This window comes from Pleurodeles waltl, chromosome 3_1, assembly GCF_031143425.1.
Source record: "Pleurodeles waltl isolate 20211129_DDA chromosome 3_1, aPleWal1.hap1.20221129, whole genome shotgun sequence".
NCBI classification, from domain to species: Eukaryota; Metazoa; Chordata; class Amphibia; order Caudata; family Salamandridae; genus Pleurodeles; species Pleurodeles waltl.
In genome coordinates this window covers 1,105,765,722-1,105,780,527 of record NC_090440.1, presented here as the reverse complement: position 1 = coordinate 1,105,780,527, position 14,806 = coordinate 1,105,765,722, and the positions used below count along the sequence as shown (strand labels likewise).

General features: G+C 45.3%; 1 protein-coding gene across 1 annotated transcript in view; it reads right to left on the bottom strand.

The window, feature by feature from the left end:
• The window catches only part of TMPRSS5 (transmembrane serine protease 5), a 280,905-nt gene that overhangs the window by 237,698 nt on the left and 28,401 nt on the right, over positions 1 to 14,806 (bottom strand). Inside the window, exons 7-8 of the mRNA XM_069224378.1 lie at positions 10,125 to 10,168; positions 8,150 to 8,312 (exon numbers count right to left, since the gene is read on the bottom strand). Coding sequence (XP_069080479.1) covers positions 8,150 to 8,312; positions 10,125 to 10,168 — 207 coding nt within the window. The remainder of the gene's footprint in view (positions 1 to 8,149; positions 8,313 to 10,124; positions 10,169 to 14,806) is intronic.

Here is a 14,806-nt window from a genome sequence, read left to right as displayed (position 1 = left end):
CGCGACCCCCCCTACCGCCATCCTGTTCATGGCGGCTTTCCCGCCATGAACTGGATGGCGGTAGGGGGGGTCAGAATCCTCATGGCTGCGGAGCGCGCTCCGCAGCCATGGAGGATTCCAATGAGCAGCGGAAAGTCAGCGGGAGACCGCTGACTTTCCGCTTCTGACCGCGGCTGAACCGCCGCGGTCAGAATGCTCATTGGAGCACCGCCAGCCTGTCGGCGGTGCTCCCGTGGTCGGTGGCCCTGGCGGCCACCGGCCGCCAGGGTCAGAATGACCCTCTTAGTCTTTATTTTGAAGTTTTTCTTCACCGGGACGAACCTGCCAGTTGAATCCGACCTCCTGGAGCCCTTGTCCGGATACGCGATGTGGGTTTCCTTGGTGGTGATTTCTACCTTCGGACTTAGTCGTTTTTTCGAGATGAAAATCCTTCGACCGGTGTAAACCTGGATCTTGATCCGACGTCCGTGGAGCCCTTCTCGGATACGATGGCTGGGAGGTCCCGGTCAACTTTTTACCTTCGGACTTAGTCTCTTTTTCGGATGTTTTTCTTTACCGGGACGAACCACGAAGTCAGGCCGGGTCGCGGTTGAGGCAAGCCGGCTAGAATTTCCGCGGCGGGTCGGTCCCTCTCTGGAGCTTTTTAAAAAAAATTCTCAAATCTTTTCCAAACTTCTGGGGCTTCACCCAGATGTTCTTTTAAGGTTCTTTTGGGGTCCACAGCTCACCCCAAGGGTCCAGAAGTTCTGTGTTGGTCCTTGGGGGGTGCGGACTTAAACTCCCAGAATGCACCTGGCGCAAACTCCTTTTTGGCCACTGGGCAGTGGTCAACTGGTCTCTTTTTTAGGAGTTGGTGCAGGGGACTCTGGATAGCAATTTTTCACCTGTAGCAAACAGGGAGTTCCTCCTTGAACCAGTTGAAGCCAGGCAAAGTCCTTCTTGTGGTGAAGCCCAAGTGTGCAGCTGGTGCAGTCCTTCTGAGTGCAGGGTCCAGGTGCAGGCCAGGGGTCCAGCAGGGCAGTCCTTCTTCTCCTTAAGTTCCTTCTTCTTGAAAGTTGGCGGGGATCTGAGGTGTGGGTGCAGGTCTGCCAGTTTTATCCTTGCTCCTGGGTGAAAAGCAGGGGGGTCCTGGTTCTCCAATCAGGTACAGGGTCGTCCCCCTGTGATGACCACTTCCTGGGAAGTGTGGCAAAAATCCATCCCAAAAGGCAACAGTCTCTAAAAATCCAACATGGCTGAATCTGATTTTTGGAGGTTACATCTGGCTGAACCCACCCACTGGTGTGGCTAAAAATCATAAACACACCCCTCTCCTGCCCTCTCCTAATCTAATCAAGGGGGCACCTAGTTGTCTGGGGTTGCAGGATGTGGGGGTGTTGCTGGGTGCTCCAGATGTCCTTCTCTGCCTTTGAAGACCAGTTTGGCAGCCCTCCCCCTTCCTGCCTCACCATCTGCTGAGGGGAGATTCTCTCCCCCAAGCACATTCCTTTGTGTGAAGCCAGGCCACTTCACACCTCATCAAGGCAGCCTGGCAGAAGCTGCTGCAGGCTGGCCAATCAGAGCACAGCAGCAAAAACAATGCAGAGCTGAAATTGGCAACTTTTTAGGTAAAGTCTAAACTTTTTACCTGAACAAGTTATATTAAATCCAACAACTGGAAGTTGTGGGATTTATTACAACAATTAATTTGATACCAAATTCTTGGTATGTAACATTTAAGGAGACTTTAACATTTAAAATAAAGTCTGCCCATTCTAGCCTATGAAGGCCATTTACTTCAATAAGGGAAAAACGAATTTGGCTGTTTTTACCTCACCAGGGCTTATAAATCTATTTTTATAAAGTCCCTGCTTATAGTTACATGGCACCCAGCCCTAGGGGCACATAGGGCACACCTTAGGGGTGACTTATATGTAAAAATAAGGTAGTTTAAGACTTTGGAAGTACCTTTAATTCCAAAGTCGAATTTGCATATAACTTTAATTTAAAAGCAGCCAGCAAGGCAGGCTTGCTTTTAAGATGACACTGGGCACCTCAGCAGTGCACCTAGGTGTGCACCACCTATGCTGTGGTCCCTAAACCTACATGCCCTACCATATACTAGGGACTTATAGGTAGGTTAACTTAGCCAATTATAATTAGCCTAATTTGCATATCCATTTTACACAGAGCACAGGCCCTGGGACTGGTTAGCAGTACCCAGGGCACCATCAGAGTCAGGAAAACACCAGCATGAAGTGGAAAATGGGGGCAAAAAGTTAGGGGGCCTCTGCAATCAGCCCTGTTTTCTCACACAGCCCCCCCCAGCCCACACGCCCAGGAGACTCAGCCCAACCCTGGGAGAGTCTTCCTGGCTTGTTAGGCGAGGAAGACAGTGAAGAAAACTGGCTGTCCCTTTGCAGGGCCTACTCTGCCTTACATCCTCCTGTCATGGCCACTCCCTCTGGGTAGTGAAGCCATCCCAACAGTGAAAGGACCCATCTCAAACTGAAACTTCCCTCTAGGGGGGTCTTCCTCCTCTCTCTCTGCCAACTTGGGTAGTGAGGTGCCCACCTCCCCTACTCCTAACTTTGCTAGGGCAACACCTAGCTTACCCAAAGAGGTCACCCAACACTTGAGCAACCCCACCATGACCAACAGGGTCAGGGGGCCTACTTTGCTATTGGCCCTGGGGTCTGCCTCCCAGGCCAAGTACAGTGCTGCCAGGAAGGCTAGCACCCAGCAGAGGCTACTGACAGCTGTCAGTACCCAGAACCACACCCTAAGCTCTTCACTGACAGGTGGATGAGCTGCTTTAGGGGCAATTGTGAGGTCCTGGCACCCCTCTTGTTGTCTAGAGTGGGGGGCTACCACTTCCTGTGGCAGACACCCTCCTTCCACTCTCCCTTCTGTCAGTGCAGGGGCAGCACCCTGCATCTGGACAGCTGCCTGTCTACTCAGGACTTCCTTGGGGTCAGGGGAGGCCTCACCAGTGCCAACTCTGGGCTCCCCCCTTACTGGGGCAGAAGGCCTTTGGCTCCCTGGAATTCTCTTTAAGAGTGGCCTACCCTTCCTTTTCTTCTTTCCTTTTCTTGGGGACCCCTGTCTCCTAACTGTAGGGACTAACTCCCCAGGACTTTGGTTTGGGGGGGCGCCCTGGGCGTCCGCCCCATCTGGGACCAGACTCACCTCTGGGAGGTCATTGCCCAGGATACAATCTAGGGGGAGGTCAGCACTGACTACCACCCTAATCCAGTCAAGGATACCCTCCCTCTCTAGGGGCACTATGGCTACAGGTTTGGAGGTGACCTCCCCTGTGGCTATCCTGACTTTTCTTGTCTCTCCTGGGACATACATGTTTGGGGTCACTAACCGGTCACTCACTATAGTGTGACTGGCACAGGTGTCTCTCAGGCCAGTGGTAGGGATCCCATTCACTTGAATGTGGTGGAAGTGCCTACTCCCACCCTCAGGGATTACCAGTTTACCATCTGGTCCTGTCTCCCAGCTAATTGCTAGGAGGACTTCATCATCTGAGGAATCCTCCTCTATGGCTACACTGGACAGCCCAGTGCTAACCACCTTCTTTGGACAGGCTGCATCTCCTCTGAAGTGACCTGTCTGCTGACAGTCAAAGCAAGCCCTTCTGTCCAAGAGCTTTTTTAACCCTGGGTCTCCCTGTCTCTGATTGTCAGAGTGGGAGTGGGATTTACTCTCCTCCTTCTTAAGGTTCTGGGGTACAGAGGGAGTCTCTGTGGTGGGCTTACCACCTCCCTCCTTAGGTTTTTGGGGACCTGCCCCCCCCCCCTTCTTGGAGTCTCCCCCCCTGGGACTTGACAACCACCCTGGTTCTCAACCACTCATCAGCTGCCTCCCCTAGCTCTCTAGGGTTGGTCTGCTTAGAGTCCACTAGATGCTGGCGTAACCTTTCTTGGGTACAATTGGTCAAGATGTGCTCTCTCATGATCAGATTGTATAACCCCTCATAAGTATCTACTTTGTTACCAATAATCCAGCCCTCTAGTGCCTTTAGTGAAATGTCCACAAAGTCAACCCAAGACTGGGTACTGACCTTCTGGGTGTCCCTGAACTTCATTCTATATTGTTCTGGGGTCAGACCAAACTTCTTGGCTAAGCACCTCTTCATACTAGGGTATGAATCTGCCTCCTCCCCCCTTAAGGTCAGAAGCCTATCCCTCCCTGAGTTGGGGACCAACTCCCACAAAAGGGAACCCCAGTATTGAGGCCTAACCCTTCTCATTTGGAGTGCCCTCTCAAAGGCCCCCAGCCACTTATCTATGTCATCCCCCTCTACATAGGCAGGAACCACCCCCTTGGGTAATCTGGGGCAAACTCCCCCACCCATGGACACCTCAACTTCTCTGTCGCTGCCACCATCTCTTTTCTCTTTCTTTGCCCACTTTTTCTTTTCTAGGGCCAGCTTCTCTGCTTCCAAAGCTATGTATGCTAGCTGGGCCTCCAGCTCTCTTTCTCTGATGGATGGGTTCTCTCCTCCTGAAAGGACCCCCTTCCCACCACTAGCTTTGGGTCTGCCCCTAGTGACTGTATCTACTGAGGACCGTTCTTCCTCATCCTCACTTAGGCTCAGATGCCTTCCCTCCCCTGAGAGGTTAGAGTTAGCATCCTCCCCTTTTTCTTCCTCCTCTGGAGCTTCCTCTGTGCCTAGCTCTTGGGCCTCAGCCCATGCTGTCAGGGATTTAATCAGGATTTGCTTTCTGAGATCAGTGGTTGCAGGCAACCCTCTCTCAATACACAACCCCCTAAGCTGGACTACTGTCAGTGTGGGTAGGCTAGCCAGATCAAGCTCCATGGTTCCCTAGTTTTGTGTCAACAAAAACGTTTTGCAAAAATTGGAAACAAGAATTTAGAAAAATTACAAAAATTCAATAATTGAAATTAATCCAAATTAATAATAAAAAAATAAATATTAAAAATTAAAAATTACAAAAAATAATTTTTGCACTAAGACAATTTAAAGGATTTTTAATTTGTTTTACTTAAAACTGTCACGTGATACTGAACACAAGTACAGGATCCCACCGCTGCCACCAAAAATGTTGGAAAATGGGTTATTGGTAAGGGCAGGTAGGTACCTACACCTAGCAACAAGCCACTAACCTCCACCTAGGTACAGTTAGGTCTCAGTAAATTAATCCCAGCTCAACCCTTGGTAGCTTGGCAACGAGCGTCAAGGCTTAACTTAGGAGACAGTGTGTAAAGCATTCAAATATCACAAAACAGTAATTAAATAAAACACAGGAAACAGTTTAAAAATCCAAAACCAATTTATAAAAATAGTTTATATTTTTATCTTTAAAATGACACAACAACGAATAAAATTGGTTCAGGGGAACCGGAGATATGAATTTTTAAAGCATTATTATTTTTCTAGCGCTTAGAAACAAAAAGCGCCAATCGGGTCATCTGGTTGCACCAGGACCGGGACAAAGTCAAAGTTTCAGGCCGACCGCGATGGAGCCCTGCTCGGCTACAAGTCGCGGGAGGCCTCGGTTAAAAAGTTACCTTCTGACTTAGTCTTTATTTTGAAGTTTTTCTTCACCGGGACAAACCTGCCAGTTGAATCCGACCTCCTGGAGCCCTTGTCCGGATATGCGATGTGGGTTTCCTTGGTGGTGATTTCTACCTTCGGACTTAGTCGTTTTTTCGAGATGAAAATCCTTCGACCGGGGTAAACCTGGATCTTGATCCGACGTCCGTGGAGCCCTTCTCGGATACGATGGCTGGGAGGTCCCGGTCAACTTTTTACCTTCGGACTTAGTCTCTTTTTCGGATGTTTTTCTTTACCGGGACGAACCACGAAGTCAGGCCGGGTCGCGGTTGAGGCAAGCCGGCTAGAATTTCCGCGGCGGGTCGGTCCCTCTCTGGAGCTTTTTTAAAAAAATTCTCAAATCTTTTCCAAACTTCTGGGGCTTCACCCAGATGTTCTTTTAAGGTTCTTTTGGGGTCCACAGCTCACCCCAAGGGTCCAGAAGTTCTGTGTTGGTCCTTGGGGGGTGCGGACTTCAACTCCCAGAATGCACCTGGCGCAAACTCCTTTTTGGCCACTGGGCAGTGGTCAACTGGTCTCTTTTTTAGGAGTTGGTGCAGGGGACTCTGGATAGCAATTTTTCACCTGTAGCAAACAGGGAGTCCCTCCTTGAACCAGTTGAAGCCAGGCAAAGTCCTTCTTGTGGTGAAGCCCAAGTGTGCAGCTGGTGCAGTCCTTCTGAGTGCAGGGTCCAGGTGCAGGGCAGGGGTCCAGCAGGGCAGTCCTTCTTCTCCTTAAGTTCCTTCTTCTTGAAAGTTGGCGGGGATCTGAGGTGTGGGTGCAGGTCTGCCAGTTTTATCCTTGCTCCTGGGTGAAAAGCAGGGGGGTCCTGGTTCTCCAATCAGGTACAGGGTCGTCCCCCTGTGATGACCACTTCCTGGGAAGTGTGGCAAAAATCCATCCCAAAAGGCAACAGTCTCTAAAAATCCAACATGGCTGAATCTGATTTTTGGAGGTTACATCTGGCTGAGCCCACCCACTGGTGTGGCTAAAAATCATAAACACACCCCTCTCCTGCCCTCTCCTAATCTAATCAAGGGGGCACCTAGGTGTCTGGGGTTGCAGGATGTGGGGGTGTTGCTGGGTGCTCCAGATGTCCTTCTCTGCCTTTGAAGACCAGTTTGGCAGCCCTCCCCCTTCCTGCCTCACCATCTGCTGAGGGGAGATTCTCTCCCCCAAGCACATTCCTTTGTGTGAAGCCAGGCCACTTCACACCTCATCAAGGCAGCCTGGCAGAAGCTGCTGCAGGCTGGCCAATCAGAGCACAACAGCAAAAACAATGCAGAGCTGAAATTGGCAACTTTTTAGGTAAAGTCTAAACTTTTTACCTGAACAAGTTATATTAAATCCAACAACTGGAAGTTGTGGGATTTATTACAACAATTAATTTGATACCAAATTCTTGGTATGTAACATTTAAGGAGACTTTAAAATTTAAAATAAAGTCTGCCCATTCTAGCCTATGAAGGCCATTTTCTTCAATGAGGGAAAAACAAATTTGGCTGTTTTTACCTCACCAGGGCTTATAAATCTATTTTTCTAAAGTCCCTGCTTATAGTTACATGGCACCCAGCCCTAGGGACACATAGGGCACACCTTAGGGGTGACTTATATGTAAAAATAAGGTAGTTTAAGACTTTGGAAGTACCTTTAATTCCAAAGTCGAATTTGCATATAACTTTAATTTAAAAGCAGCCAGCAAGGCAGGCTTGCTTTTAAGATGACACTGGGCACCTCAGCAGTGCACCTAGGTGTGCACCACCTATGCTGTGGTCCCTAAACCTACATGCCCTACCATATACTAGGACTTATAGGTAGGTTAACTTAGCCAATTATAATTAGCCTAATTTGCATATCCATTTTACACAGAGCACAGGCCCTGGGACTGGTTAGCAGTACCCAGGGCACCATCAGAGTCAGGAAAACACCAGCATGAAGTGGAAAATGGGGGCAAAAAGTTAGGGGGCCTCTGCAATCAGCCCTGTTTTCTCACAATGGATATTTGCACGATTGCTGATATGTTTGACTGCTAGCGAACTTCTTTTTCTTTTCATGTCTCTCCTTCGCGCTCATGCTCATGGTGGCTATGGCACTTTGAATCGACTCGCTTATGTCAACCGTTTTACTTTTCATTTTCAAATTAAGTGTAAAGAAAATTCCAGTTAGGAATTGACAATGCTAAGAGCTCTAACTTATATGCAAGACCCATTGCATTGCAAATGCTTGTTCTATTTTGCCTGCAGTGAGAAAATGCTTGCCACATTCCTGTCTGTAAAAGCACCGTGCTGACCAAACAAATAGTTGCTCTCTCTAGATTACTAATGCAGCATACATTGCTTTAAAACACAGCAGCCATTTTCCGTTCTTCTAAGTATGTGCTGACTGATCAACCCACTCACAATCATAAACTAAAATTCTGTGCATTTTCCCCCCAGTTGTATTTGAGGTAGAGCCTTTACACAGGAGTTACCAAAATTAGCACAACAGGAAGCACAAATCTAGAAATGGGCTTCCTGGTAATGGTTGTACATTTTTGTATGTAAATATTTAATCACAGAGTTCCCCAAGAAACTAAAGCACAAGCATAGGTTTCACACTTACTTGTGCACGCAATGTGCAGCTGTCACAATCCACTGGTGAGCCACAATCGAGCCACCACAGACATGCTTGGAACTGAGATACAAGCTGACCTGCCACGGCCAACGACCCAGCAGAGCATCACTGCCACCAATCACCCGGGAAGCCTTGGAACGTGTTCCACATTCTGTGTACAAATTAAAAAGTAACCTTAGTAAAACATCTAGAATGATTTTGTGAGGACTTTTAAAAAGGTTATTCCCTTATACAATACAATTTATGTCATGTAATTCTTCTGTCATGTAATTCTTGAAGTAAGAGATAAAACTAGTGCAAACAATTGTGATGTCCCAGCACTCAGAAGTTCACAAATGTATGGTTAAAGCTCTCTGAATTTTGACAAGAGGAAGTTTCCATGGTTATCTTTTTTCAAAGTGAGACCATTTTAGGCTTAAATCTGTTTTATTGAGTTTTAAGAAATAAACAATACAGAACGATCTCCTCACCTACATCCGTAGTCCGGGGAAGTGTAAAAATTAGAAAGGGAGCTTATCCAGAGAAAGTTAGGAGGATTAACTGGCAGAGGAGGGAGCAGGTAAGGGAAGGAGATATGTCCAGGGAAGGGAGGTAGGGAGGGATCTGCTCGACAACTCCCAATATCAGGGAATACAGTGTGTACAGGTTGGGGGCATGGACAAAGCAGGTTAAGTCGCTACTTCAACCCCTCAGTCAACGTCATGGTCCGTTTGTATGAGGTGAAGTACCTGCAGGAAGGCTGGTTAGGTTAGTTCCCTGAATTCCTAAGCTAGAAACCCTAAACAGGGACCTCAATTTTTATCAAATTGTGCAATTTATGGTTCACTATCGCTGTCAGCTTCCCCATGTCAAGGAATTCTCCTAATTTATGCTGCTGATCCAGCTGTGTTGGCATCCTATCTGTATCCCGCTTGGACAGAATGACTTGCTCGGCTGCACAAAGGGCAAGGGGAATAGTCCCCCCCTTCGCCAATTCGTAGGGGGTATGTTAGTGAGACCATATTAGAAACCGTTCCTGCTGCTCTGAGGTGCTGCTGGTGGACCAAGTTCACTGTCCTGGAGCTTCATTCTTCAAACCCAACCCCATCCCCTTGGCTATATCATGGCCCATCCCTTGCCATGCCTTCAGTTCAGTTGTTCTTCTGAGAGATAACAGTTTCACCTCCTGGATACTGGAAAATGTCCTACTTGGATGCTGCTGCAGGGAAAGAATATTTTTAGCAGTGCCCATTTTTTAATCTGGTCTCTTTCAGAGCTGAGTGAAAATAGCACTTGATTCAGTTTTTGCACAGACAGTTACAACCATCTTACAGGTGGTAATAATTACCTTTGTAAAATAATGATTCGTGTTATTTCTCACTACCTACCACCGAGATCATAAATAGATGCAAAAATCACACCTATTTTCTGTCTCTAACCTTATTTAGCCAGTGATGATTTTTTTGTCCGGAAATTAATGGGAGGTGTAAAGTACACCATAGTTCACATTACATAGAATGCTAGGGTGTCAGGTAGTGGTCAGTGGCTAACAATGCCCTTTTGCATCTTTTTCTAAGTACTTCTGACAGTAGGCAATTGCACTTGCCCTAGTTTTTAACTGCCCATACAAAATGCAATCTTTGCAATTTTTGAATCAATTCAGAAACTTCTGATAAAGTTGGAGAGGAATTACCTTTGTACAGATATGATTTGGATCGCTTTTGTCATGCAAGAAATATTTCAAGCTGACATAGTGCACAGGGTGTCCATCAGTGCCACATTTTATTATTTAGGTAAAATCTTAAAAGACTGCATATCCATAACAAACAGATACCCCACTAAGTACAGATTTGATATCTACGATTACTGTTTTAAAGTTTAAGTTTAAAGTTAACAGCATGGGGAACTGGAAACCATGGTAACACATTGAAGCAGGTAAGCTAGATTTCAGTTATAAATTGAGAATTTGTTTCTAAACACTTACCAGAGCACTTTAATGCAACAATGCGACCTGAAACACAACTCCCTCTGCAAGAAAAGAAGAATGGACAAAATGTTAACAGATTACTTGTATCAGGCAGCCTAAACAATGTGCCTAAAGGGCATTTAACTACAATCCTTGAGAGATAGGGGAATATAACTGAAGACCAATCCATTCTTCATAATTTTCCTGTAGTATAATTTAAGGCAATAAGTAAAGTTGTATTTCTTTAAAATAAAGATTTAGCTAGACGTTTATGTTTATTGCATTTGTAATAATTGTGTTATACTGCATTTCGCACTACCTTCACCTTGTCTCCAGTGATACCTTAACCAAGCTATGAAGAGCGTCAAGGAGGCGCCTGAGAATCAGGTTTCCATATCAGACAAACTATTCAGTATCTTGGTGATTTGGGAGGCTATGCAATTTCACATTTGAGACTGCTCAGACTTCCCTACCAAGTTTTGAATCTGGAAAAATCCATGACAAACAGATTGGCAAACTTTTTTAAGGAAATGTTTATTCCTTGAAGTTCATGGAGACATCTTTGTCTTTCCTGTTGACTGTCGTTGATAATTACAGGATTGTGCTGCATTATCTCTGTTGGTTGGACACATGAAGTATAAACCTTCATTTTACTTAATAGTACACCTATAAGTGATTGTTCTGTCACACACAAAAACAAATTAGAGACTTCCTGAACATATACTTACTCAAGAGGTCCCACGTCCCCTATGTGCAAGTTTGGGGTATGAAAGACAGGTACTCGTAATATTACAAATGTCTTGCATTTATTCATATCAGTTTATAATACAGTTCTAAAAGGAATCATCACTGGTACTTTTCAAACTATGTACACGAAAATACAGTACTGTTACACATTCTTAGTGTACACTATCCCAGATTATTCAGAAAGTGTGTGAGTTTTAAACCAAGTATGTTGGCTACTGCAACTGGATCTTCTTCTTTGTATTGTAGAATTCTTTACAGTGAATACCTGGCTTGAAATTCCTCATCATCAGTTTTAATCCCACATCATCCTGTGCCATATACCTTCACCACTCTTTCTGATTTTGATTCAGTAGAGCAATTTGTGGGTTGTTTGTCCTTCACCGCTAATCCAATGTTAATCACATTTCACTTTCATTTATTTGATTATATTTATTTTTTACATTATAAAACATGGAATATCAAAATCATATTTCTAATTTTGATTCTTTATTTATTATTTCTTAATCTATTTTTTATTTTGACTGTTGGGAGTAAGCTAGCAAATTAATAAGGATGGGAAGCCAGAATCAATCCAGGACTTTGGCTTAGTTCAAAGAAACAAAATTCATATCAGCACTGTTTGGGTTGTACATCATGCAAAAACTGATAAACTCCCTTTAAAATTCAAAAACAGTTAATATTATTTTAGGTGTATTCATTTAGTAAATTAGATTATATAGCTTCACTGACTCGAGTGACATTGTTTAGGTAAGTTTGCCATGTGCACAGTGCATATTGCCACTATACTTAATATATATGTCTTAACAGGATAAATCGGATTCTCTATTAAAGTACTTACAACCTTTTACAGCACACCCAGCACTGAATTAGGATAGGGTGCTCTCAACTTTAAAAAATGAGGCATATTGAATTAAAGACATTTGTCTAGGTTCATCTCATTTGTTCAAGCAAATAAGCCAGTATTTGAATTCAGGTTTACAGGTTACGAAATGTGCAGTTCACGCTGAAGTCTCATTCACTCACCTGTTTAACTCCGAAGAACAATACTTTGTGTTAGTTTCTTCACTAGCTAAATTGTAATCATGATAATATATATCAGATATTAAATCTATCTGTCACAAGATAACTTTCCAGGAAAAATTTGAATGTAAGTCCAAAGGCTGAAAGGTGACAGGTTTTCACGTTTGAACTCCAGAAAATAATTAAACCAGAAAAGCAGTTCATGTTCTATCTATGTGCTCCGAAGTTATTGTTTTTCAAAAAAAGCAAATTAGAGAGGCAAATAGAAAGTGCCTGAGATGCTTGGCCTGATTATATTTTGACTATCCAGTCCCCTCTGGTGCAGGGACAGTTCCAAACTTTCAGTCTGAGTCAGACTTGAGCCTTGCTTTGCAGGCCTACCTACAATTTTGACTACAGGTCTGACTTAAAGTTTGGCTGAGGGGCTACTCAGTCACACATCTCTTTTTTATTGCTTTAGTTAAACATTTTCATACAACAAACAGTAAACAAAAATAAAACATTGGTGTATTCCTGCTGTTCTGTAAAAGAAAAAGGGTAGAGCTGCATACATGGAAAGGAAACAAGACAATATGAGCATATTTAGTGCTAGTGAGATGTGTAGTAAGGGTAAGCGTAGTCGATTCTGGAAAAATACTGCATCTACAGGTAAGTGAGGCAGTATGAAAAAATCTAAACTGTTAGGACAACACAGCCTTGAGAATGTGTGGTGGGGAGAGAATTAGTGTGGGGGGATAGGCCAGGGCACCCTGCAAGTAACAGATACGTATGTAGCGGGATGCCTAATGTTTTTAAAGTGAGAACTGGGGGGTTGTAGCATGCCGTGTAATTCACTTGTGGTGTTGCAGTAAGCCAGGCTATCAAGCCATGTTTTGGCAGTAGAGGGGTGCTGTGAGGTCCAATGAATAGCCACCTCACGTTTGGCCAACAATAGGGCAATGGCACCAGAGTTTAGTGGCACAATAGGGAAGTAGAGCTATAGACATGTGGTAGAGTTTGGAGACTAGCCATTAAGGACTCTCGTCAGCCATCAGTGAGGTCAAAGGGAAGAACTCAGGTAGAGCTAGAGTGTATGTTGGTATCACAGCATGGAGTACACTCTGAATGCATCACAGGATGAATTGATTTATCCGAGTGAGTGCAGGGAAATGGGTCTCGTGAGTCACATCAACCATGTGACCCATGGGAAATATATCAGCAAAGGTGTGGAGTGCCTACTTTACAAAAGTGAGCACCAGACTATCAGGTTGTTGGTTATGGACAACCAAGGATTGGACGTCAGTGGTAGCAATGGAGAGTACAGGAGGGGACCCCCGCCCCTGCAGCTACAATCGTGTTTTCCAAACCAGTGGTAGAGAGATGTCTGATGTCCACTGGATCCAAGGGATCGCAGGTGTGGAGTAGAGATGGGACTGGAGTGGGCTGCTATTTCAGCTTTGTGTAAGGAATCAGGACACCTGGGTGAAACCAATGGTGGTAATTTTGGCATTGGGCCACCAGATAGTAAAGTTGCACGTGAGGCAGTCAGAACCCTCCACGGTCAAGTGGTTGCACCAACGCATCCCAGCCAATCCAAGGGTGCCAACAGGCCCATATGAGTTTAAGGAGAAGTCTGCGCAATCTGGTGAAAAAGGAGGTGGTGAGCGGGATCGGTATGTTAAGAAACAAGTACAAGAATTTGGGTAATATAATCATCTTTATTAAAGTGATGTGGCCTGCCATCGAAAGAGGGAGTCATAGCCAGGAGTCGATTTGGCATGACAGTTTATCAATGGCAGGACCGTACTTGAGTCTAACCACCTGTTCCTTATCCTGGTGAAGCATAATGCCCAGGTATTTTACTGGTCCCAGACACCAGGCTAAAAGAAATTCACTGTGGAAAAGGGGGTAGTGGAGTTGGTAAGCAGAAATAATTCTGACATGGACCAATTTATTCACAGGCCCAAGAGAGCCCTGATGTGGGCGATTTCACGCAGGACAGGCGGGAGGTTGTCAGCGGGATGACAGATGAAAAGCAAGATGTCATTGGTGTATAAAGAAAAAAAATAGTGGACCATTGCAGATTTGAAGACCACAATGTTTATGGTTTTTTGGAGGCGGAAGGGCAGGGGGTCTAGTGTGCTTATGAAAAGGAGGGGGAGAGTGGGGAGCCCTGTCTGGTGCCTCTCGTGACCATAAAAGGTACGGTCAGGGAGCCATTGGTGCTGATTTGAGCTGTGGGTTGAGAGTATAGTAACAATAATGGAGGTGAAGTACAATGATATGCCCAGATTGGCAAGCGTGGCATGCAGGAAAGGCTATTCCAAAGAATCAAAAGCTTTCTCAGCATTGAGTAGCGTTACAGCTGCGGGGGTGTCAGGTGAAATACGATTGAGGACCGAAAAATGGTGTGCAGCTTTAGGAAGGTAGAATGGTGGGGGACAAAACCAGATGGTACCAGAAAAATGATTTGCTCCATGTGTTGGGAAAGCCGGTTTGAGAGGACTTCGGGGAGAATCTCGTTATCAAAATTTTAAAGTGATAGGGGCCGATAGGAAGTGCAGCTGCGGGGGTCTTTGCTGGGTTTAAGTTGTAAGGTGATGACTGCTTGGTGGAGCATTGACAGTAAATATCCTGTTGTCAGTGCCTCATTGTGCATGGCCAGGAGAGAAGGGGCAAGTAGATGCTTGTAAATTGTTTGTAAAAGGTGCCGGGGAAACCATTGAGGCTGGGTGCCTTGGTTCTGTCCAAAGAATCTATGACCTCAATGATTATGTTGTAGGAAATGTGTTCAGCCAGGAATTGCTGGTGAGCCCTGGTGGTCTATACCATGGCCACCATGTCTAGATAGAACGGTAAGGAAGCATTATCGTCAGGGAGCCTAGTGGAGTGTAAATGTGTGTAATATTGTAATAGGTTGGCCAGGATATCTTTACTATCTGTGACGTAGGTGT